The 24564-nt window shown below is 42.4% G+C and overlaps 1 protein-coding gene across 1 annotated transcript; it reads right to left on the minus strand.

The window, feature by feature from the left end:
- Positions 1–9924: 9924 nt before the first annotated feature.
- On the minus strand, positions 9925–24284 carry LOC310929888 (macrophage-stimulating protein receptor-like; the record flags this gene model as incomplete). Its single annotated transcript, XM_083892750.1, has 20 exons — positions 9925–10150; positions 10259–10395; positions 10493–10658; positions 12211–12320; positions 12407–12588; positions 12687–12767; positions 12854–13063; positions 13223–13312; positions 14246–14402; positions 14488–14634; positions 14721–14939; positions 15116–15224; positions 15327–15506; positions 15609–15745; positions 15837–15966; positions 17051–17217; positions 17303–17473; positions 17579–17698; positions 18967–19143; positions 23073–24284. The coding sequence occupies 20 exons, from the start codon at positions 24282–24284 to the stop codon at positions 9925–9927; spliced, it is 4128 nt and encodes a 1375-aa protein (XP_083748876.1).
- Between the last annotated feature and the right edge of the window lie 280 nt (positions 24285–24564).

Raw genomic sequence — 24564 nt, forward strand, 5'->3', positions numbered from 1 at the left:
AGAAGACATTTCAGCGAGTGAACACGTGTCCAATCTTTGTCGGGCGTGACGATAAAAGCAGAACAAGACACTTTAAAGTGGAACTAGACCGGAAGTTCCTATTAACGCTGTTTTTTTGGTGTTTGTCTGTCATTACCTTGTTTATGAAGCCCTGAAGGTTCTAAACAAATAGTTCAGCCATTGCTGAGAACACTGTGTTTTATTGTAATCTCGGGTCTCAACGAGATCACTGAAAATCCCGTAATAGTTACGTAAACAGCGGTTCTCCTGAACAACCGATCGTCCTGCTCTGGGCACTAGTCCGGGCACATCCGGTTACGTACATTGAACCGCAGAAGAAGAATAACGTCCGTTGTGGAGGTGTTTCACGAGCAACAGTGTCTTCTGACTCTGGGTCTGACTCCGGTTTAAATTCATAAAGGGACTGCGGCGGGGAGTCGTGAAGAAGCTATTTTTAAACACTGTTAAAACAATGTTTTGATAATGAAGAGCAGTGCATCCACCGTTCCAGAGGGGGGCGCTGCGCTTCTGAGAACGGATGTGCTGGATAGTACTGGCCAATCACAAGACTCTGTCTTCTGGGGGTGAAAGTTCACTCTGAAATCTCGCAGCAGAAAAACAGCGTCAGAAAAGACAGATTTCTATCGGCTAGTTTACAGCAACTAGGAGGTTTTTGACCATAAAAACAACGGAAATCTCTCCTCACTGAAGCTCTCTTCAGCCGCGCTGTTTTCAGACCTAAAAATCTCACCCTCAGATAAACAGAACTGTGTTGTGATTGGCCCAGCCGACATGAGCTTTCCCGACTGTCTTGCGATCGGCCAATAACTGGAAGTGACGTAATCGGCAGCTCCCCCCTCTGGAACGGTGGATGCACTGCTACTCGTTATCAAAACATTGTTTTAACGATGTTTAAAAATGGCTTCCCTCTACGACTCCCAGTCGCGGTCCATTTTTACGACCTTTGACCCGGAGTCAGTCCCAGAGTCAGGAGACACAAGTGAAACACCTCCACAACGGACGTTCTTCTTCTTCTTCTGCGGTTCAATGTACGCAACCGGATGTGCCCGGAGCAGGAGGATCTGCTGTTCAGGAGACGGGATCCTTACGTAATGAGTCCAGGCTTATCCAGAGCCCGAGAATACAATAAAACCTAGCGTTCTAAGTAGAAACAAACTTCTAGAAAGTCAATTTTTTTGCAAATGAAGGCCTATTTGCTCTTAAAACTATTCCATGAGGATGTGTTTTGGCCCCAGGAGGCCACGGAAAAGCCCGGTAGCTGTTGATTCCAGTTCCTGCCGATGCATTTGAGCCTTCGAGTGATTTTAGACTTTAAGTGCTTTTTGTCTCAAAAGAGAGCCAAAAGTCAAAAGTTGACCGGGAGTCGGACCCAGAGTCACAACAGTCGTTCTTCTTCTTCTGCGGTTCAATGTATGCAACAGGATGTGCCCAGACTAGTGCCCGGAGCAGGAGGATCTGCTGTTCAGGAGACGGGATCCTTAAGTCACCATTCCAGGCTTTTTTCAGAGCGCTTGCAGAGACCGAGAATACAATAAAACCCAGCGTTCTCAGCAGTGGCTGAACTGTTTGTTTCCAAACTTTAGGGCTTCATAAACACAGGTAACGGCGCAGATACGCACCAAAAAAACAGCGTTCATTGGAACTTCCGGTCTTATGGGCCCCTTTAACATACAGCTAAAAATTAGCCAAAAATGATAGCAAAAAAGGACAGTTTGTCATGTGACAAAATAGAAAAACAGGTGAGCGAGTGGACTTGTATGAAAGTCTGTAAATGTCTCGTGGGCGGACAGACAATGGCGGGTTTGTGGAGAATGAAGGTGGACTTGGAGGAGAAGAAGTAAGCAGGAGGAGAGTGTTACACTTCACACACACACACATTCTTGTTTTTGCTGCATACTGAGGACCAGCATTTCCACTTTATAAATCACCACAATTACAAATATCTACTTCATGAATGACATCTACAAAGAACTACTGGTTGCAGTACAATAAAATGTCTGCAGGTGGAGCCCCAGAGCAAAAAGGGCTGGAAAAAATGTTGATTATTTTTTTGTCCAAATTTTGACATAAATGTCATACTATACTGTCGTCCAAAATTTGAATGAAAATTTGACCCCAATTTTTGGTCCAAAATTTGAAAAAATCTGACAAAAAAAATGTTGTCCAAAATTTGACAAAAACGTCATACTATACTAGGTCATCCAAAAGTTAAAAAAAAATTGAAAAAAAAAAATTGGTCCGAAATTTGACAAAAAAGAATTGACCCAAAATTTGACAAAAACGTCATACTATACCATGTCGTCCAAAATTTGAGAAAATCTTTGACAAAAAATTTTTGGTCCAAAATTTGAAAAAACATCGTACTATACTATGTCGGCCAAAATGTCCTCACTAAGTTTTGGTCCAAAATTTGACAAAAACATCATACATCAACAAAAATGTTTAGTTCAAAATTTGACAAAAACGTCATACTATACTGTTGTCCAAAATTTGAAAAAAAAATTGACCCAAAAGAAAAAAGAAAATTTGACCCAAAATTTGAAAAAAAAAATTTGACCCAACATTTGAAAAAAAAAATTTGACCCAAAATTTGAAAAAAAAATGTTTTACCAAAATTTGAAAAAAAAAATTTGACCCAACATGTGAAAAAAAAATTTGACCCAAAATTTTTGTCCAAAAATTTGACAAAAAAATGTCCTGTCGTCCAAAATTAGATTTTTTTTTTTTTTTGGACAAATTGAGTATAACATGTTATAGCAACCTAAGGAAGTGATTTGAATGAAAACAAAGTGAGGACTGGCCAAAATGTCCTCACTAATTTTTGGTCCAAAATTTGACAAAAACATCATACATCAACAAAAATGTTTAGTTCAAAATTTGACAAAAACGTCATACTATACTGTTGTCCAAAATTTGAAAAAAAAATTGACCCAAAGAAAAAAGAAAATTTGAAAAAAAAAATTTGACCCAACATTTGAAAAAAAAAAATTGACCCAAAATTTGAAAAAAAAATGTTTTACCAAAATTTGAAAAAAAAAAATTGACCCAAAATGTGAAAAAAAAAATTGACCCAAAATTTTTGTCCAAAAATTTGACAAAAAAATGTCCTGTCGTCCAAAATTAGATTTTTTTTTTTTTTTGGACAAATTGAGTATAGCATGTTATAGCAACCTAAGGAAGTGATTTGAATGAAAACAAAGTGAGGACCGGCCAAAATGTCCTCACTCCGTAAAAATGCCCTCACTGGTCCTCAGTATGCTGCAAGTACAAAAACACACACACACACACACACACACACACACACACACACACTACTATTGTTTAGTAAACTCGTCCTCACATGCGACGATAATAAAACAAAGCAGTTCAACATCCTGACAGGTATGAAATAAAGAATCCCACACAATTTACAGTGTGATGATGATGATGATGATGTGATGACATGATACGACACCAGGAGGTAATCTCTGGAGTGTTTAGTCACTGCACTTAAGCACACGCCAGACACTTAAACACATTACATCCTGGTGAGCTGCCTCCAAAGCTTGGTGTGAAACTAAAAACTTGACTCAGTGTCAGGACGAGAGAGAGAGAGAAGAGAACGAAGAAAAAAAAAAAAAAAAAGCTGAAGTGTGATATTTTTACAAAATCATGGTAAGAGCAAAATTGTTACTAACTACTTCACTGGTGGTTCACGAGTTCACCTGAACACATTTTGTGTGTCCTACAAATGCTTGAAAATGTCCATTACAGCACTAATGTAGACTATTCCCCCCCCCCCCCCCCCCCGACCCCCGACCCCCGAGCATCATATTTACACATATCTGCAAATGATTATTTACTGGAAAAAACATTCTTAATGAAGTACAAGACATGGGAGGAAACGCTGCGAGACATTAACCGTCGAAGGCTTTCGTCCCTAATGTTTCTCGAGTGCATCGCACTCACTTATGCACACATGCGTGTAAACGCATAATAACTCTTAACTAACGGCGAATAATAAACACATTAGACGACGACAAACGCGATGCGGGGACGTCAGTGTGAAATACTGGAGCATATTAGTCTCGGTTGTTATATGTGCATCTTCTCTATATATGCAGTGTTGGGCCAACGTAATGCATTATTTATTACTGGTTACTGTCCTTTCAAAGTCATTTGTTACATTATAATATTACTGTCTTTGAATTGTGAGGCATTTCACTATACTTTTTCATTACTTTCACCAAAATAACTAGAACTATGGATGTTTATAGTGTAGTCAAAAGCCCAGTAGCACTTACCTGTTGAGGCTAGGCTATCAAGGTAAGCTAACATTGTTAGCCTCTCACAATTTTTCTTTCTTTCTGCTTGATTCTTGAGGTTCAAGCATCACAGGAAGGAAGAATTTTAGGTTTTTTTTGCTGCTTTGATTTTTTCTCTCCACTCTCAACCTCCGTTTGCTTTCTTTTTGGTTACTAGCTTAATGTTAGCGTGGCACTGTGCTAGATGTTTTGTTAAATTGCTTGTGCTATTTTGCGAGGTAGACGGATCTTTTGGTGACTATCTTAATAGCGTGGCACTGTGCTAGATGTTTCGTTAAATTACTTTTTAGAGTTTCTTTTGTTTTTATCACACTGTTTTTTTTTGCCGTAAGCGCACGTTGTGCATGATATCTCAAGCTACTAGACGTTGAATTTCCCCTTAGGGATCAATTATATGTCGTATAGCATCTATCTATCTTGTGCTATTTCGCGAGGCAGACAGATCTTTTGTTCTTTGGGTTATTGTCTCTGAAAAACTGAAAATAATGAGCGTATGTGTTCTCAATCGATAGTTCGGTAGCGCTAACAGGAAGTAAACAGGAAGTAAACCTCCACCAATCTTGGCAAATGTGTACAAAAACAACACACGGCTCAATTTCAGGTTTAAAATGCGTTGTAATGCACTTTACTGACATTTGAGTAAGATATTATTTTATTTACTTTTAGTAATGTCTTACATTAAAGGTGCATTATGTAATAAATCTAAAGCAACTGGCCATAAAATCCTCCTAATATGTCACAGAGACTCAGGAATAATGTTCATATAACAAACTGAACTCACCAACAACAACAGTACAGACAAAATATTTGCATTAAAAAAAAAACATTGTGCAGACTGCAAATCATGTTTATGTTGTGAAATCATGTTTTTAGCATGTGGCGCCACCTACCGCCGTCTACCAATCATTGCAGTCAGTAGAGTCTCAGCTGCCGAGCAACCACGGGTTGCCAGTTACGTCAGAAAAATTCATCCTAAAAGACCTCGGTATTTTGAAATTTTGAATGCAGTAACCGTTTTTGGCCACATTCTTACATATGGCGCCTTTAACACGTTACAGCAAAAAGGTAATGCAACACTGTCTATATGTGTATATGCATCACATGGCTCTATAAAGCTCTACAAATTAAGAATGGCAGTTACTAGTAACTGATATTTAGCCAATATCACACACCACCCTTTAGTTGCATGTACGCCATGTTCACTATATTATGTCGAAGAGCATAAATCTCTGCAGCAACAGAGCTTTTCTAAGCCTCTCTGACACATTGATAACAAAATGGATGATGAGAAAGAAGTAAAAAATCCTGTCATACAGGTACAGTTAGCTGTGTGCCTGGGCACGGCGGCCTTGTGCCTTTAAACGCTTTTAATTGCTCGGCAAATTTCATTTTTTTTTTCTTCTTATTCTCTTCTCTCTATCTCTCTCTCTCTCTCTCTCACTCTCTCCTCTTTCAATATAATCCATCTGCGGAGACATTCACTCCGAGAGAGAGAGAGCAGAGATGGGAACAAACGCAACACCTCTCTCTCCATCTGTGACCTCCGCCCGCCTCTCAGCGCGACGCAACAATGGCGAAGAGCGAGGGAAGCGGGGAGGAAGATTGCCTCGCTATTCAGGTATTTACTGATGTACACAAGCTCAAGGACGGCGGATTGAGTTCAGAGAACAGAAAGTGGAAGAAAAAAGCTACAAACTCACTTTGCAAAGGAGATGTTTTGCACAAGAGGGTTTTTCAGCCTGTTACGTGAGAAAAACTGCAGTTTGAAAAACGATGGCGACGATTGATATTCTATACGAATATGAATATTTCTGAGTACTTCCCCCCCCCCCTCCCCCTTCGATATTCATGCATTATATAGAAATGTGCAAAATACACTGGATTTTACATCAGATTTTAGTTAAATCGTACACAATTTAGTACAAATGGTGCATGAGGGAGAAAAACAAGACTGCGTTCGTAAGTACACAGGCAGTGTTTTCCTTTCACCGTCTCCCTCTGCAGATTTTCTTTCTCGCCCAATATCTTGAAAAATAAAAACCCTGAGACCTTGAGCAACGCTGAAAAACTTCAGACCGCATACACAGTTCAGTTCAAAACACCTGCAAGGAAAGGTTTGACAACAAGCGAGAGTGTGTGTGTGTGTGTGTTTTTTTTCTTCTTCTTCTTCTTTTCTTTAACTCCTCAGGCCATTTCATACCAAGTGGTGCACTGCAGAGCATCTCTGCTGGCATGTGCACGAAAAAAAAAAAAAGGTCTACGAGTCGCGGAAAAAACGCGGCGTCGTTTCGGACGAGTCGGCGGCGAACGACGGGGCACGAACGCGGCGACTGGACGCAAAAAAAAAAATGGCCGCGCTGCGACTGCGAGCGGTCGGCGTCGAACTAGAGATGGTACGTTTGTTTATCAGCCTGAAACCACTCACCATAATGTGTCGTTACGTCATCACATTTGGCTCCGTCAAGGCCGTGGGTCCTTACCAAAGTGCCTGGAAGCACACACACATATACACACACACACACACAAGTGGTTTCTAAACCGGGTTCCACTTTCCCAAGCAGTAATTAAAGTTTTAAACCTTGGCAACGACTCTGACAGTGCTACATGTCTCATGCTCCTTCCCCCCCCCCCCCCACCCATCTGTGGGGCACAAATATGTGCGTCTTAGCAGAAAAACCAACTCGCCAAGACCGGCTTTTTCCCCCTTGTCCAGTTTGCCACGGATCGCACAACAGCTGCTGTATGATATTTGCAGTTTCGCAGATTCCCGAAACCAAAAGCCTGCCTTCAGAACAGGGCAGTGTGAAATGAAACGTGTAAAATATTTATAAATATATACACTTGAAGACAACAAAAGGAATTTTAGACCAGGCACTTTAGAGGTCCAGTCTCAGCGCAGCTATTCCCCCTCACTGCGCTACTGGGTTGGAATGGGTGTCTCTCTCTCTTTCTCTCTTTCTTTCTTTCTGTGTGTGTGTGTGTGTGTGTTGCTTCTGAATAAATAGATCAACTGAAACTTTCTGCTCAGGAACTTCCAGGCATTTCCTCGGTCCATTGCCGGGCTGCTTCAGTCTTTCCTCGGCTCGTCATTTTGCCCCTTATAGAAACGAACTTCTAGAAAGTACGGAAAAGCCGCAGGTAACCGATGATTCCAGCTCCTAACAGTTAATTTGACTCTTCCAATGATTTCAGGATGTGTTGTTAAGTGTTTTTTCAAAGCCAAAAGTCACAAGTTGACGAAGCATTCTTATCCTCTCCTTTGGCAAAATCAACATTTTCGGTATTATAGTTAGTCTGCTTACACTTGAGATTAGAGAACACACATTCACCATAAACTAGGTGCTTGCTAACATATATAAGTCGCATACTAGCCCTTTATTAGTAATCATTAAAGGCGCCATATGTAAGAATGTGGCCAAAAACGGTTTCGTTTTCTGACGTTACTGGCAGCCCGTGGTTGCTCGGCAGCTGAGACTCTGGTAGGTGGCGCCACATGCTAAAAACATGATTTCAAAACATAAACACGATTTGCAGTCTGCAAAATATTTTTGATTTATCCAAATATTTTGTCTGTACTGTTGTTGTTGGTGAGTTCAGTTTGTTATATGAACATTATTCCTGAGTCTCTGTGACATATTAGGAGGATTTTATGCCCAGTTGCTTTAGATTTATTACATAATGCACCTTTAAGCACCTCTATTATGACATGAATTAAGACTTTTCCTTTGTATGCTACTTATAATATAGGATACTTATAATATAAGTAGCATACTAGCCATACTGACTATTTGTTAGTAAGCACCGAGTTAATGGTGAATATTTGTTGTGTTACCGTTTGTCTTTGTAGCTTTTGAAATCAGAACCTGCACAGAGACAAATAAACTCTAATGCATTAGAATAAATAATAACAATAACGATATTAAGAAAACAAGATTCACAGTGAAAACAGAATGGAAAAAAGAAATCACTTATTTATTTTTTTTAACTTAACCAAATTTGAGTTTAAATACCGACGGCTGTCATATAGTCGCACCCCAAAAAATGAAAAAAATAAACTGGTAAATGAATTTTCTCTGTGCAACAGAAACAGACTCGGTTTACATACACAAAATAATCCCATCGCAGGTGGGAGTGATGAGAGGACACAGGTTGAGTTAATTCATGTGCACGTCAGACTGGTGATTTATCGTCTAACCCCTTATTTTCCTCACTTCACCTCCTCCTCCTCCTCCTCTTCTTCTTCTTCATGAGCAGTCGATAAATACTCTTCAGCATTTAATCAGCGGTTACCGCGTCTTCAGCTGACCATTTTACTCGTCTGTAAATACAAATCCTTTCTCTGTTCTGTCTTTTCTTTTCAAGTCCTGGTCCTAAAGAACTCGTCATTACCAGAACCTTTTCAGTACCAGAAAATTAGGGCTTTTTGTGTGTGTGTGTGTGTGGGGGGGAGGGGGGGGGATTCTATAATTTATTCATAGGAACTATTTAAAAACACTAGATACACAGAATAAGGCGAAAGCATGAGTTTGGTACCACAGAATCAGAGCTGTGCAAGACTTAGTCACCGAAGTCTATAGTCTCCTATAGTTCTGCAGTGGGATTTTGTTCCTTTAATTTTTGTTTGTTTAAATTAACGTTTGATGGAAAAAAAAACTAAACTGTGCTACTGTATGAAAGTGGAGTACAGTGAAAAAAGGACAATAATTGCATAAAGACAAATAGATATCAAAACCAATTTCCGTTGCTCCTGCTTAAAAGATTATTCTCGCTGTCTAAAAGAACAACTAAAAAAAAAAAAAAATCAGTGCATATGTTCAAAAATGCTTAGGACTCTTTAATCTCCCGAGGAGATCATTTTAATTTCATGCAAAAAAAAAAAAAAGATAAACGAAATGACCCAAATGTGTCAAACGTTTTGTTTGTTGAGGAACTGGAATTTGTCACATTTTGCTCAACAGATAAACGGCTCCATTGTTTGTGTTGAGCCGTCTGTGCTGTAGTGCGGAGCGTCACTGCAGCAGCAGCAGCGGCCTGTTTCAGAAGGAGGCGTTGGTTGCCCTCTAGTGGCGATGACAGGTACCGTTGGTATCGCAGCTCAAAGCTCAGTGTGCTGTATATAATTCAGCAGGCGCAATATCAATGGAGCTATTATGCATGTAGTCGTGGCCCCTCGTAGTCTACACTCCACAGTGTATATGACGGAATATACTGTAATATATATATATATATTTTATATCCCTCCAATATAACAAGAAAAAAACGTTGAACCCTGAGCACAAGTCAGCGTGGGTGGGTAGACCCTAACAGTCGCCGACATATAAAACAAAACAAATCTGAGAACAACAGCACTTATTACATTCACTTTGTCTCACTCTTAGACGTTTCTTTCCGTCTACGCATTGTCTCTTGCTTTTGTGACACATTTTTTAGTCTCAGCTCCAGTAAGAGTTTCTTGTACCTACAGCGTCTGAAATCAGTAGCCAAATATTCCACAAACCTCCAGTGTTGCGGACACGAACTTTCACACCCAGGTGTGACCAGGTTAAGCTGATCCAGATCCTGTTCCTTTAAGAGAGAGAGAGTCTCAGAGCAGCAGCTCTCAGCTGGCAGCGTCCGCATCCAAGTCCGAGGCCTCGGCCTCATCCGCAGATCCGGTCAGAGACGGGTAAGGCCTCGACTGGTCTAAGTTTACGTAGATTACCTTCAGGCTAATGTAGTGCTCTCCTTCCAGACAGGACAGGATGTCTTGTACGTCTGGAACCAAGCTGTGGAAACTCGGTCTGCACTCGGGCTCTGGGTCCCAACATGTCAGCATGATTGAATACCTGTGGAAGAACCGTACAACTGAAGATAAAACAAACGTAACATCTGAAGAAGTCTCCAGACGTCAGGGTCAAATTGAACTGCATCATTATTCATAAGGTGCTTCTTACAGAGCGTCGGGGCAAAACTGTGGCTGCGGAAGCCGACGCCCCTTCAACAGGTAGTGTGTGATGTCATACGGGTCCACCTCCGGATACGGACTGGCACCTCTGGTCAGTAACTCCCACAATAAGATGCCGTACGACCACTGCGGGGGGGGGGGGGTACAAAAAGAAAGATGTTTGGCTTCCTGTAGACAACAGATGTAAACACATATCTGTGGTATCTCAGTAAAGTGAACTCACTACGTCGGATTTAGTCGTGAACTTCTGCGTTTGCAGGCTCTCGATGGCCATCCACTTCACCGGGAGCTTCACTCGCTTGTGATCCTGAATGCTGTAGTATTCCTTGTCGTAGATGTCCCTCGCCATGCCGAAATCGGCCACCTTGACGGTGAAGGTTTCGTCCAGCCTGGAAAGAGGAGGTCGCTTAAGAAAGGATGATCTACTCAAGTCAGTTCTCTTTCAAACGCACCCTCTAAAATCTTGTGTTCCAAGATCCATGTTTAGATTTAGCTTTTATCCAATGTGACTCACAAGGTACGGGGCTTGGACAGAAGACGCTTTTGGAAGAGCTGGGTCTTCAAGAGCTTCTTGAAGATAGATAGGGAACAGCCCCTGTTCTGGTACACTCTTAGAAATCAAAGTGCTAAGTAGTAGAACCATGTAAGGTTCTTCATAGGAGAACTCTTTTTGGCCTTTTTGGTTCTTCCACCAAGAACCCTTTTCAAAACCCTTTATTCAGGAAAGGGCTTTTAACGGGTTCTCTGGATCAAAATGGTTCTTACTGGAACCATTAGTGTTACCAAGAAAACCTTAAAAAACCCTTTCTTGGGGAAAGGTTTTTTTTAGAAGCAAATGGTTCCAAGTAGAACCTCAGCCCTTGTAGAAGGACCCTTATTTTTAAGAGTGTAGCGCTCCGTGGGTTATTCCACCAGCGTGGAACGACACACTAAGAGAGTCTTGATTGTCTTGTGTGGGGTGTTAGCACCGGCAGACGACAATCCTTTGATGAACGGAGTCGTCGGGGGGTAACGTAAGCCTTTATGAGAGCATTTTTATTATTTGGGAGAAGACCCATGGAGCACTTTGTAGGCTAGCATCAGTGATTTGATGCTAGCCGCCAAGTTTTGGACCATCCGGAGGTTGGGAGGCCCCGTTAGCAAGGTGTTGCACTATTAGGCGCTAGCCTGTTGGGTTAGCTACAGCCTGATTTTTCTTAGATCCACCTCAACTCTTGATAGAATTACATTGGTAACGTGTGATGATCCCGTCAGAGTTTTGCCAAAAAGCAGGCAGGAAGCGTGTTAGAAGTTAAAATTTGATAATAGCGCCAAATAAAAGAGGAAAAGGTCATGTTATTAGTTTCACAATGCTTCTGTTGTGGCTAAAACAAGGGTGTAAGGCAGGGGTGTCAAACTCATTTTCACTGAGGGCCACATCAGCATAATGGTTACCCTCAAAGGGCCAGATGTAACTGTCATACAGAATAAATGTAACTCAATGTAACCAAATATAATGTAAAATGAAGGTAACTACTCTGTAACATAAATAACTGCGAAATAACTCTCTGTATTTATTACATATTCAATTTCACTCGTCGCATGATGAATATACAACGACACACTGCGATCTAGTGGCGGTGCCGTCACTTTGCGGGTAACGCGATCGCCGTGCATTGTGGGAAATGTAGTTTATGATCAACGCACATGCCTTAAAGCAGCACAGACCTATTTTAACACAGATTTTTAAGACCAATTAATCACTCGCAGGCCACATAAAATGACGCGGCGGGCCACATCCGGGCCCCCGGGCCTTGAGTTTGTGGTGTAAGGGATGCTAACTCATGGATGCTTATGTCTCCCATGCTAGCTGTAAACAGGCATATACAACAGGCACAGGCAAAACTTGAATTTGATTTAATTGAATTAGCTTCAAAGATCCAGGGTATGAATGACACTCACATGCAGTTACGTGCAGCCAGGTCCCTGTGGACAAATTTCTTCTGAGCTAAATACTCCATCCCCTTGGCGACCTGAAGCCCAAATCCAATCAGGTCTTTCACCGTGGGGTTCTAAAGAGGACAAGGAAGCATTTTAAGCAAAAATATTCGCAACCGCGACCACGCGTCTCCGGGAAGCTTTTCATCGCGCGATTTACCCTTTTCTCCGAACGGATGAAATGCCGCACGTCTCCGTGCTTCATGTAGGGCAGCACCACCAGGGGGAGTCCTTCTTTAGGCAGCATTATGCCAAGCAAAGACAGAATGTTGGGGTGGTGGAAGCCTTTCATGATGATGCCTTCTCTGAGGAACTGGTCCACCTCCCCCAAATCTGTAATCCCTGTGTAAATAAAGCACAACGTCATGCAGACACGTTTACCAACCGACGCGCTCACGTAGCGATGATTTACTTTGTCAAATTGGTTTTTTTTCACGTACTGTTTAATGATTTAACAGCACAATGGGTCTCCTGCTTTTTGCTGTCTATCAAGTGGCCGTGATAAACTGTCCCGAAGTGACCTGCATGCAAAGAGAAAGTGGTTGATGTGGATAAAAAGAAATGAAGAAATAAAGATTAAAAAAAAAAAGAAGGAAAGAAAGAATACCTTTGCCGATTATCTGGCTATACTCAATCCTGAGCATGTCCGCGGGGATCAGCACATCTTTAACCTCCTCCAGGAGCTCAGAATTCAGGCTGACCATCGAGATGTTGTCCCGCGGCGCCAAGGGAACGGACAGATGATCATAGCTGGCAGCGTAAAGCAAACCATGGAAGGCCATTCCTCCTGAGCCTGATGTTTGATGGGACAAGTCTACTGTGGCACAAAAACCCCCCCCCACAAAAAGTCATTAAATATAAATGTAAAAAGGCCACTGGTTGCTTTGGTGTACAACAGTAGAAGTGGAAGTTGATGCATTCTTAACCAGTAGAAACACGAAAATCATTTGTATATCAGGTGTCACCGTGTCATTACCTCGTCTGTAATCACCTGTTGGGGAAAAATCCATATTGCTGCTCATGCGGCTCCGCGAAAGTCGCGTCGATAAACGACTCTCTATGATGGCTGAAAGGTACACATTTGGATACAGAGTATACAGTTAAAGGCGCCATATGTAAGAATGTGGCCAAAAACGGTCACTACATTCAAATTCAAAACACCGAGGTCTTTTAGGTTTCGTTTTTCTGACGTAACTGGCAACCCGCGGTTGCTCGGCAGCTGAGACTCTACTGACTGCAATGATTGGTAGACGGCGGTAGGTGGCGCCACATGTTAAAACATGATTTCAAAACATAAACATGATTTGCAGTCTGCAAAATATTTTGTTTCATGCAAATATTTTGTCTGTACTGTTGTTGTTGGTGAGTTCAGTTTGTTATATGAACATTATTCCTGAGTCTCTGTGACATATTAGGAGGATTTTATGGCCAGTTGCGTTGAGTATGCTTGAGTAGCTACTTTTAACCATCATGGCAGCAATAATCGATTACTAAATTAATCGTTAACTATTCAATTAATAGGTTTGAAGCTTTTTTTCACGATTAAAACAAGATTTCTGATTGTTTCAGCTTCTTAAATGTGAATATTTTCTGTTTTCTTTGCTCCACATAACCAAAGAAATCATTCAAAGTGAATCATTTTGGTTTGTGGACAAAACAAGACATTGGAGAACATCATCATTTCCAGGTTTGACAAACACTGATCAATGTTTTTCCAACATTTTATGGACCAAACGATTACTCGATTAATCGATTGTGAAAGTTATTGTTCGTTGCAGCTTTAAACACTTCGCATCATAGTGTAACAACACAAAAGTATGGTAACGCCAACTATTTTTAATGCTGTTTCCAGCTTGGAAACAACAATGCTAATAGGGTGGTAATAACGATTATTATTATTATTACAACATGATATCAAAAAGCTATTACTTGCCGTTTAATACAGAAATAAGCACCATCACATTGTTAGCATACAACATATTCAACACGCTTCTCTCACCTCGTTTCTTCTTCTTTACGTGGATCATCACGATGAGCGCTAGGCCGGCGCCGACGACCAACGCGGCGATGATGCCCAGCACGATCCCCGCGATGACGGTGTCGTTGTTGTGATATAAAACGGTTCCCACGTCGTACGTTTCCCCGTTCACAAGCACCTACCGTCGTGGAAGAGGACATGTACTGATCGCTAAAAATACAGTATCGGGGAATCTTATTAATGACAAAAGGAGATTTTCTTACCTTCACGGGCGAACCCTCGCTGGGAATAACAAGTCCTTTGGGAATCCTGCACGTCAGCTCGTTTGACAGAACCTTAACGTTGCAGTACACGCCGTCTATGGTCATGGTGATCTTCATGCATGTGCTCACTACGTTTAGTTTGTTATGCTGAAAAGAAGACAATCGTGTATTAACGTACGTAGTTTTCACAAAAACGTCCACAATTTAGTTGTTTACGGGCGGCGTTCACATACATGCAGCGAAACCTCGGTCTCTCCTGGTTTTAGAAGCAGCTTCCTGTCGTCGTTTTCAAAGGGAATGACACTGGCATCAGGATAGTAGTCGAAACGGTCCTTCCACAGGTTGCTCCTTCCATTAATGTGAATAGACAACTCTCCCCAGTCAAATTTTTCCTCTCCAAAGGCGGGGGCCCAGCACTCCATATGCGTGGCATTTCTCGTGCTCTTGCAGACCTCAAACCACAGTCAACCATTTGTCATTATAGGGAAGTAATATTCAGAATCGTTTATTTTCACTTCATCTCTCTGCACAAACAGGAAACACTTTTCCGATCTTGCTGTGAATACTTCATCTACACAGTTCTACACAAGGGTCTGACCAACAAAAAAAAAAAAAAGACTCCACTTACTTGTTTGCGAGATTTTATGAAGGGATTTAAGTGACTTTTGGGAGTGTACTCGACCACGATTTTGTGGGCAGAGTCGAGGTTTTCGCCTTGTATCACCAGCTTGGAGCCGCTGTGCGTCGGTACAAAATGAGCACGTTAATAAAGATCACGGACATCTTTCACTTTTGCATTATTATGATCATTCGAAGCGGGATGTCGGGGGGGCCCTAACCTTCTGAAACTGCAGTTGGGATGCACAGAGGTTATAACAGGATTTTTCCTGTAGGTGAACATCGCGGATGTGGTCAAATGAAAGCTGTCGATGACGACTTTCACAGCTACCTGCCCTCTAACTGCCGCGGGTGCCGTTAGGCAGACAATTGAAGATAAAGCCCCGCCTCCTTCAGACACGCTGCAAGCAAAAACAACAAACGCGTGTACAATACTGAGCCTTCAAATACAAGTTAAATTTGATATAGCGTGAATGACTGTGTGTGTGTGTGTGTGTGCTCACTTTTGAATGTTACACTTGTTGTTGGCAAAGAAGACCTCTCTCTGCATCCCTGAATTCAGATACCTGCCAGTCAGTGTCACCACCGATCCTCCAAACATGGGCCCATAGTCGGGTCTGATTTCTGTTACGCTTGGTTCCTTATAGGAAGTGATACGATCCCACATTGCATTAGCCACAAACAATCAATGCCAAATATCAAAAAATATACACAAAAGATGTTCTTCTCACCACAAAGGAGAGGCCACGAGTCTGAGCCGTGCCTTCGATGGAGTAACGGCCGTCCACTTTCCCCTCGTGCAATTCCAGCGTGATGTTCAGATTCTGGTTTGGTCTTTTCTCCTGAATCTTACAAACTAACCTGTGTTCAGGACACAAGAGTTGATGCGTGAACAGCAGTAAACATGAACAATGTCTTCAATAATGTCAGGATAACTGATATTGAGATGATATAAAGAAGTGCCAGAGTGATTTAGCTTTTAAAGCCACATTTGAAACATTTGCTATTTTTCTTGACAGCGACACTCGTGGCGTGTTTCCACTAGCACGATGCGACTCAGCTCGGCATAGCACGGCATGGCTATTTTGCTTTTTCATTAAGCCTTAACAGTTTTTAACACTTATTCTCATTTGCCATGGGAATAATACTAATACTAATAATATATGGACATCCTGGGGGTGTTTGTTTATAGGTCACATATTCAGATAAATTTGTTTTTTTTTCCCATCTTCTTATGTGTTGTTTAGTAAAAGTTATGATTCATTTTATTTTTAGTAGTGATATAAAGTAGCAATAATTGTACAGAAGTAACAAAACAAGACATGTTTTTCTTTTCTTTTTGTTCATAAAAACGAGCCAAGTGAACTAGTGAGCTATTTCCAAATTTCACAAATTCAATCCGATTTGAAACATATTGCGTACTTTTTGCTCAGGTGTGTTTATATAGTTGGGGAAAATTATATATTTTTTTAATCAGATTGTCGAGGTTGTGCTGAAAAAAAGGATATAAGACACTCTATATTGCACATTCTTATAGCCTCTGTATATACTGTACGTTTAAACAGTATATACAGTATATTTCTATTAATAGTTATAGAAAAAAAAGCTCTGTGTTCTAAGGGTTCAGGGTTTAAATATTCCCGTCAAAGTATGTTGAGATAGTTTTCTTCGATAATACAATGAGGTCAGCATCAAAAATGATAGTAGTGATTCAAACAAGGCTCAGAACAGAAATGATCATATTACAGAAAGGATTTAAGAAAAAAAAGCCTCCAGTTGCAGTTTTCTGCCTCTAATACAGCGACAGCAACATTTACTTCATTCCATTTCAGTGCCATCTGGGCCTTGTTCACTTGGTTGCCGGTGTTAAATAGCACACAGTCGCACACAGTGTCACTGAGAAGATGAAGTCGTTGTTGTTGTCGTGCAGAAACTTGCTACTCACGCGTCACTTCTGCTCTTTTCGGGCAGCACGGCGCACGCGTTCCCAGAGCCCACCGTGACCACGTGGGTTTTGCCGTCGACGATGGCCGTCCCCTGAGGCGACTGGAACTCCCAGCCGCACAAGGTCACTTCTGTCTCGCCGCCGACGGGCGCCGTTTTAGGGAAAAACTTGAAGACAACGAGGATCAATGAGCATGTGAGGATTTTGCGTTTAAGGACGCCGCTGCGCGCGTTAGATAACCAGCCGCTGTACCTCTGTAATAATAGGTGCACACGAGTGTTTGTTCCACTGTGAAGGACACTCGTGCTGCCTGGAGCACTTCCCTGAACACCACCCACAGTTCATGAAGAGCGGAGCTGTCAAACACACGGAGCATGTCATAAAATGTGCACACCCTGGTCCTGCAGAGGGCACCCTAAACATCTTGATGAGAGGAGAGAGGAAGAAGATGTGTGGGGGGTAAGCCAAGGGGTAAGAAGAAGAAGAACAACAACACAAAGACAGTTACCTGCGTCACACAAACTTTACCTTGTGTCCGACTACGAAAAGAAGCGAATCGCGCGAGTACGTCGCTGCCGTTCTGGACACCGCCGTCTCTCCCAGGGAATAGTTGGCGAAAACGAAAGGCCTGTATGTGGCAAGAATCACCTATATCAGTGAGACAGAGGAGTAACGTCACAGAGGTATTTGTTTAAAAAAAAAAGAAGACTGGAACTCCAACCAGAAGATAACAAAGATGTGAAGCATTCAAAAAAAAAAAGCACCGTAGATATAAAATACATGTATACAGATTAGACAATCACTGTTAAATCAAACATCAGAAAAGAAAGCAAGTTAGTGAAAGTGAGTTAAGCTTAAGTTAACAGGCATAAATAAGCTCTGGTGTTCTAATCTAGGGGATTAAAAATATCTTTTACTGATAATTTGCTTGTTACAGATTATCTTGCACCTGGGCGACCTGTAGCAATAATCTGTGACTGTGAAAGTAGGTCATGATGCAAAATATAAGAACAGATTCAACAAAATCCTAGTTATTATATAAAGTAATTAATGGTTCTCTGGTATTTATGGTGAGAAATAGTCTCACTATCCTTCTCCTGAATTACAGTACATGTAATGACGTTTTATATAGTCTAGATATATATGTCAATATCTATATATTATCGCCCCTTCTCCACTCTACACGGTTTGGTTGGTTTTACATTACAATATAGTACACTCTTAGAAATAAAAGTGCTAAGTAGAACCATATAAGGTTCTTCGGCTTGTCCTCATAGGAGAACCCTTTTTGGCTCCAGGAAGAACCTTTTTATAAAGGTTCCACCTGGAACCGTTTAGGAGGGTTCCACCAAGAACCCTTTTAAAACCCTTTATTGAATAAAGGGGTTTTAAAGGGTTCTCTGGATCAAAACGGTTCTTACTGGAACCATTAGTGTTACCAAGAAACCTTGAAAAACCCTTTCTTCGGGAAAGGGTTTTTCAGAAGCAAATGGTTCCAGGTAGAACCTCAGCCCTTGTAGAAGGACCCTTTTGGAACCCTTATTTCTAAGAGTGTACCTCCTCAGCGTGGGCGGAGTCATCACAGCACCGCCGCATGAAAGTGCCGTGACTTTGTTTTATACATGGCACAAGCTAGTGACGGGACTTGTAAAGCAGTTGTTTTCAGTGTAACTGAGTGATTAGAATCAGTTAATCAAAAAGGATTTGTTCAGAACTTCCTCCATGACGGGAGTCACTGAACAGAAATACAGCGTCAGGGGCTAGCGGTTGCCGACTTGCAGCATTGCTGTCGCTAAATACACCAGACTTTAATACACAGATTAAATGATTTTAGACATTTCTTTTCGCTAAATGTTGGATAAGCGACATCACACAAAATCAAGGAAAATTAATTAAATTGCCCGGCATTCCTTTACCTGCAGGATCCGTCCGTCCGAGGTACCAAAGTGTCCCAGCGTGTGATCCCCAATGATGGTGACCAGGATAGCAGTGAACAGGACATCCGTCATCTGCCTGTTGAACAGATCCACTCTGTAGTAGGGCTGCGACACCAGAGTGGGCTTGTTGGCGCATGTGTCGTTTCCCTCAGAGCTCTGTGCATGACGGCAAAACACAGAAGCAGCGTCTTAGCACTTTGTTAGCAATGGAACATTCCATGTGGTTCTGTTTTACGCTAACCCTTTCAAAAGGGGGAATTCTTAAAGTAGTTTTCCTGCCATTTTAACGCCAACTTTGTCGGAGCGCTGAGGCCACGCCTTTTTTGATGAAGAAAAAATGATTTGATAACTTTGATTATCATTAACTCGTCTAGAACCTACAGTATGAACAGATTTTTTGACGCGGCTAGCTTAAACATGCTAGGACAAGTTCGTTCAAATGTTTTTTCCAAAATGGCCGACTGCTGGGTGGGTGGAGCTAATTGGAAGTACATTCGAAAACTATGTACGACTTAGACATGATTAAAAAAAAATTCTGCCGAGCAAAAGGTTAACGCGCGTTAACGCGCGTTAGCGCATGACACGTTTCCATGACGACTGACGTCATGTTTACGTGCCGCGAAACCGGAGTCCAGGCACCGTTTACCAGTTAGCTCCGTTAGCTGCATTAGCTGCTTTTAGCGCCGTTAGCGCGCCTACAGTCGAACTGGAGCGGACTGTTTGTTAAACGAAAAGAGCAGCGCTACAAATAACCGGCGTACCTGTGTAACGGAGTATGTGTGCCTCTGTTTTTAAAGTTTAGCGTTACTTTACAGACTCATTCTAACAATCGGGAGTCACGTAAACATGGCGTCACGCGCGTCTTTTCCCGGTCAGTCGTCATGGAAACGCGTTGTGCGTTAACGTGCGACGCCATTAAACGCAGTTGACGTTTGACAGCAGTAAAAAAAAACAAAAAACATTTAGCATTGAACCCAATTTTGTCCAGTTTCTCTCACGTCAAAAATTCGCAAAAAAATCCTCAAGAAGCGTATTTTGATCCGACCAGGACCCGACTTCTGTGGGCGCTATAGAGCCACTATCGCATTTTTTCGCCTACCGGATGTATATATTTAGAGATATTATTTACTATTAATAGATATCTCTGCACGTTAACCCCCTTAAAAATGAGCGAAACGTAATAACCTAACAGTAAAAACACGGTCGGCTCCTCGTACTTCCGCTGGGCCCCGGCACATTTGTAATAACAACAAAAACACACTTGCGAGCAAATCAGAGTAACGTGTGTACACGCACACCCGCGAGTGTGACTGGAATAAGGGTATAAAAAGGGAAGCGAGAGGAAGAGGAAGTGCTTAGAGTCTCACCTCCAGTCATAATAACAAGGCTGTGAAGGAGAGAGGTACAAGGTCATAAAACAGCAGTTTCTCGTTCTGTTGACGTGGAAAGAGTTTCAGCTACTGGACACTGGACTTACACACATACACAAAACAACAGCTTTTTATGAAGTCCATCATAGTAAAGGCTAAATAAAGATAAGTTGTTGTTACGTTCACATCATTTGATCCTCTTTATGCGTCTTAAGAATCCACATTTGCACACTTTATGACTCTTTCAGCCAGCATTGTTTTATGGAGTACACACTTGTGTTAAGTGTGTGCGTCTGTTTCCTCTGTGCATGTGTGTGTGTGTATGTGTGTGTTTTTTATATCCTTTCCCATTTCCTCCTACAATAAAATGTGTAAATAGCCACAGGTGCAGCTGGCAAACGCAGTCCCTCCCCTTTGAATTCCACCTTTTTCTTTTTTATCAGCAGGCAGGATTTATAACTTGTGTGTTCGTTGGCACACATTCCTACACACACACACACACACACACACACACACACACACACACACACACACACACGGCTGTAAGAGGACACAGAAGTGAACGGCATGAAAGGAGAAAAAACCACACCTTTATTATTTTGTCAAGCAACACGGCCAAATCCTCAGAGAGGCAGGAATCAGGATTTATGAGTTTACTCCTTTTTTTTTTTTTTTTTTTTTAAAGGCTACAGATCAGGATCAAATTGTATTTTTTTTTAAAAAGAAAGAAAAGGATCTGATCCAAAAACAAGTGGAAGAATGTATCCGAGTGCACTATATGTGATAAATTAATTTCAAATGTGTTGTTAGGCTAGTTTACAATGAACAGTTTCCACAGTTCCATTGAGAAAGACTTATCGGTGCAGAGAAACGTGCATGTCACACATCTGACTCATCCACCTCTCCCAGATTTCTAACCCGGCACTGGCTCTCTCTGCCTCTCACACACACACACACACACACACACACACACTGGTTTCCATGACTTCAGAGGACATTGCATTGACTCACCACAGGAACATATATTTCCTGGAGACTTCCTCTATCCCTTAACCATAACTGGCCTTATATCCAAACCCTGATCTTGACCCTGACCCTAAGTTTTAACCCTTAAAATGTAGTCATTGGACTTGATTTTTGTCCCCATAATGTGACAGATTTAGGTCCTCACAACATAAGGAATCCATTCAATGTGGACACTCTAAACAAAGTCTAACCTCCTCACCCATATCCAGGTTCTAACCTTTACCCTAAAACAATTCAAAAAGCTTAAAGCAAACATGTCCTCAGTCTCCTACAGACCAAGGTTATTATAGTTAGGAAATGTTTAGTTTTTTATTGTTATTTAGTTTTTCAGTTTGCTTTTTAAAAATTATTTCAGGTTAGTTTTGGTTAATTCAACAAATGATTTAGTCATTTCAGTTTAGTTTTAGTTATCAAGAGAAAGCCTTGACTTGTAGATGCTGAAAAGGAAAAATATGGATCATCAAATATCTGTCATTTCATTCTTATCCTTTCGCACCTGCAGGTAAATCAAAAGTAAAACTTAAAATGGTCCGTATTCCAGAATGAAGTTGTGGAAAAACAAACAATTTATCTACAATTCAGTTTAGTTTTTTTAGTTTTTTTTTTTTTTAAATTGTCGTTTTTATTTTGATTTCAGTTAACTCAATTATTTTTTTCACAGCTAGTTTCAGTTTTAGACTCAGTTTTCATTAACTATTATAACCCTGCTACACACACACACACACCGTCATCATCAGAGTTGCAACAGGCGCACAGTAATTCAGTCACGATTGACATTACTCACTCATCGCATATAATATGCTATCACTCGTTGCCCAACGCAGTGTGAAACTGTAAGCTTAATTATAAACCACATTGACTTTATTACACAGTGTTTGTCTGCGTATGTCACTTCCTGCCTTGGCAGCGCAGACCTTTGCACTGTTCCTGCTCTGCTGATGGCAACCACACACACACACACACGCACATGCACACACACAAACACCTCTTTACCACATTTCCTTGTTGGGACCGAACATAATGTCCTCACAAGGAAAAACGTCCCCACAAAAAAGGTGTTTTTTTAGGGGGTGGTCCACACAAGCATAGAAAGACAAGAGCACACACACACACACACACACACGTCTACCACATTTCCTTGTTGGGACTGGGCATAATATCCCCATAAGGAAAAATGTCCCCACAAAAGAGGTGTTTTTTTTTCAGGGGGAGGTCCACACAAGCATAGCAAGACAAGAACAAATACACACACAAACACACGTTTTTAGCAAATTTCCTTGTTGGGACCGAACATGATGTCCCCATAAAAAGGTGTTTTTCCAGGAGTTGGTCCACACAAGAATAGAAAGACAAAAGCGCACACACACACACGTCTTTACCAGATTTCCTTGTTGGGACCGAACATAATGTCCCCACAGGGAAAAACGTCCCCACAATAAAGGCGTTTTCCCAGGGGATGGTCCACACAAGCATAGAAAGACAAGAGCACACACACACACACACACACACACACACACAACCCCCCCCCCCCCCCCACACACACACGTCTTTACCACATTTCCTTGTTGGGACCGGACATAATGTCCCCACAAGGGAACACGTCCCCACTAAAAAGGTGTTTTTCCAGGGGATGGTCCACACAAGCATAGAAAGACAGCAGCACACACACAGAGAACATGAGTTTCTCACCTCATGAGGGCAGTTCTCGCAGGGCTGGAAGTGGCACAGCCCTCTGGACAGTTGCTCTGAGCCTGACTTACAGCAGGCCTCCACACCCAAGTCAATGGCGAGGTTGATCTTCTTCAGAGGGAAGGCACACAGGGCCGAGTTTCTCTCAGGTTGCCCGTTTTCGTTCACTTTTGCAAACACACCGTACAGAATGTGTTCTTTGTCGTCCACCCCGAGCTCGTCGGACAGGTCCTTCCCCGCTTGACCCAAGTACGCGGCCTGAAGCCCGTTATACACGATGTCCCTGAAGCCCTCCCGCCGCCTCCGCCTGCGCTTTGGCTCGTACCTGCACTCCAACACCACCTCTCTGTACATCCACACCTCGGGAATCAATATGGGCAGCCGTCCCAGGCGAGTCTGAAAGGCCGAGTTACGGCCCTTGAGAGGATTCTCTCTCTGCATGGACAGAAAGTAGACGTACTCCTCTGTGTGGAAGCTGTAGATGTAATTAATCCTGTAGGAGTCGCGCAGAGCGGGCAGCACCGTGAGGCCATTAGTGACCACATGAAAGCCATCTTCGGTGGAAAGCGGCCTCATCACCGATATCGACCTGCGCGGATACTCGCGGGCCACTCTGTCGTCGACGGAGGCCGCGACGAAGAACAGCGACGTGGCTCCCTGCTCCACGATGGTGGCCTTGGTGCCGAACGGGCTCGCCAAGCAATCCGGGCAGCTGGATTCAGAGTTGTGGCTGCTCTTGTACAAACACTGAGGCTCGCGCGTCTCGGACATCACGTCGACGGAATAGCAGATGCCGCGGTTGGTGCTGCCGCAGATGTACAAGTTGGGCAGGATATACTCGGAAGGATCCAAGAGCAGGATCTCATTCTCCGTGTCCGCCGCATCGCCGGGGTCTGCGTCCACGCCGCACACCCGACACGTGTCACATTCAGCGCCGCCAACGGGCCCGGTCCTCACCTCCCACACGACGTCCATGGCGTAATTCACCGCCTCGATGACGTTCTGGCAGCCGACGTAGACGTCCGGCCGATCCGCGTCCCAGTGCACGGCGATGTTCTGTATGGGTCTGCGCGACAGGAAGTGGGGCAGGGAGTAGTTCACGGTGAAGTCCGTCGGCCTGCGAGGCGTCGCGGGACACGCGTGCTGTCCCGAGGCGGTGTGCGTCTGTATCCATACGCATGCTAGTGTCAGCAAAGCAGCCCAAGTGACCATTTCCACGTCACGGCACCACTGTGATTGATGGCTACCTGTAAGACACTCGGCTCAGAGGGAACATTCTGGAGACGCCACGCACTGCAAAGGAAGGACAACAAGGAATGTTGAGTTTTGACAGAAGTGGATATTGTTGTTGTTTTTATTATCTTGGTTAAACTACATAAAGGTATTTTTTTTTAAAAGTTAAACTAGTTCCCTGGAATCCTAATGGACATGCTGTGCTATATGTCCCCTTTAAAAAAAAGATACGGTTGAGTAGTATCTTTTTAGGTCCACC

Source organism: Microchirus variegatus, assembly GCF_963457635.1.
Source record: "Microchirus variegatus genome assembly, chromosome: 7".
In the NCBI taxonomy this organism is placed as follows: domain Eukaryota; kingdom Metazoa; phylum Chordata; class Actinopteri; order Pleuronectiformes; family Soleidae; genus Microchirus; species Microchirus variegatus.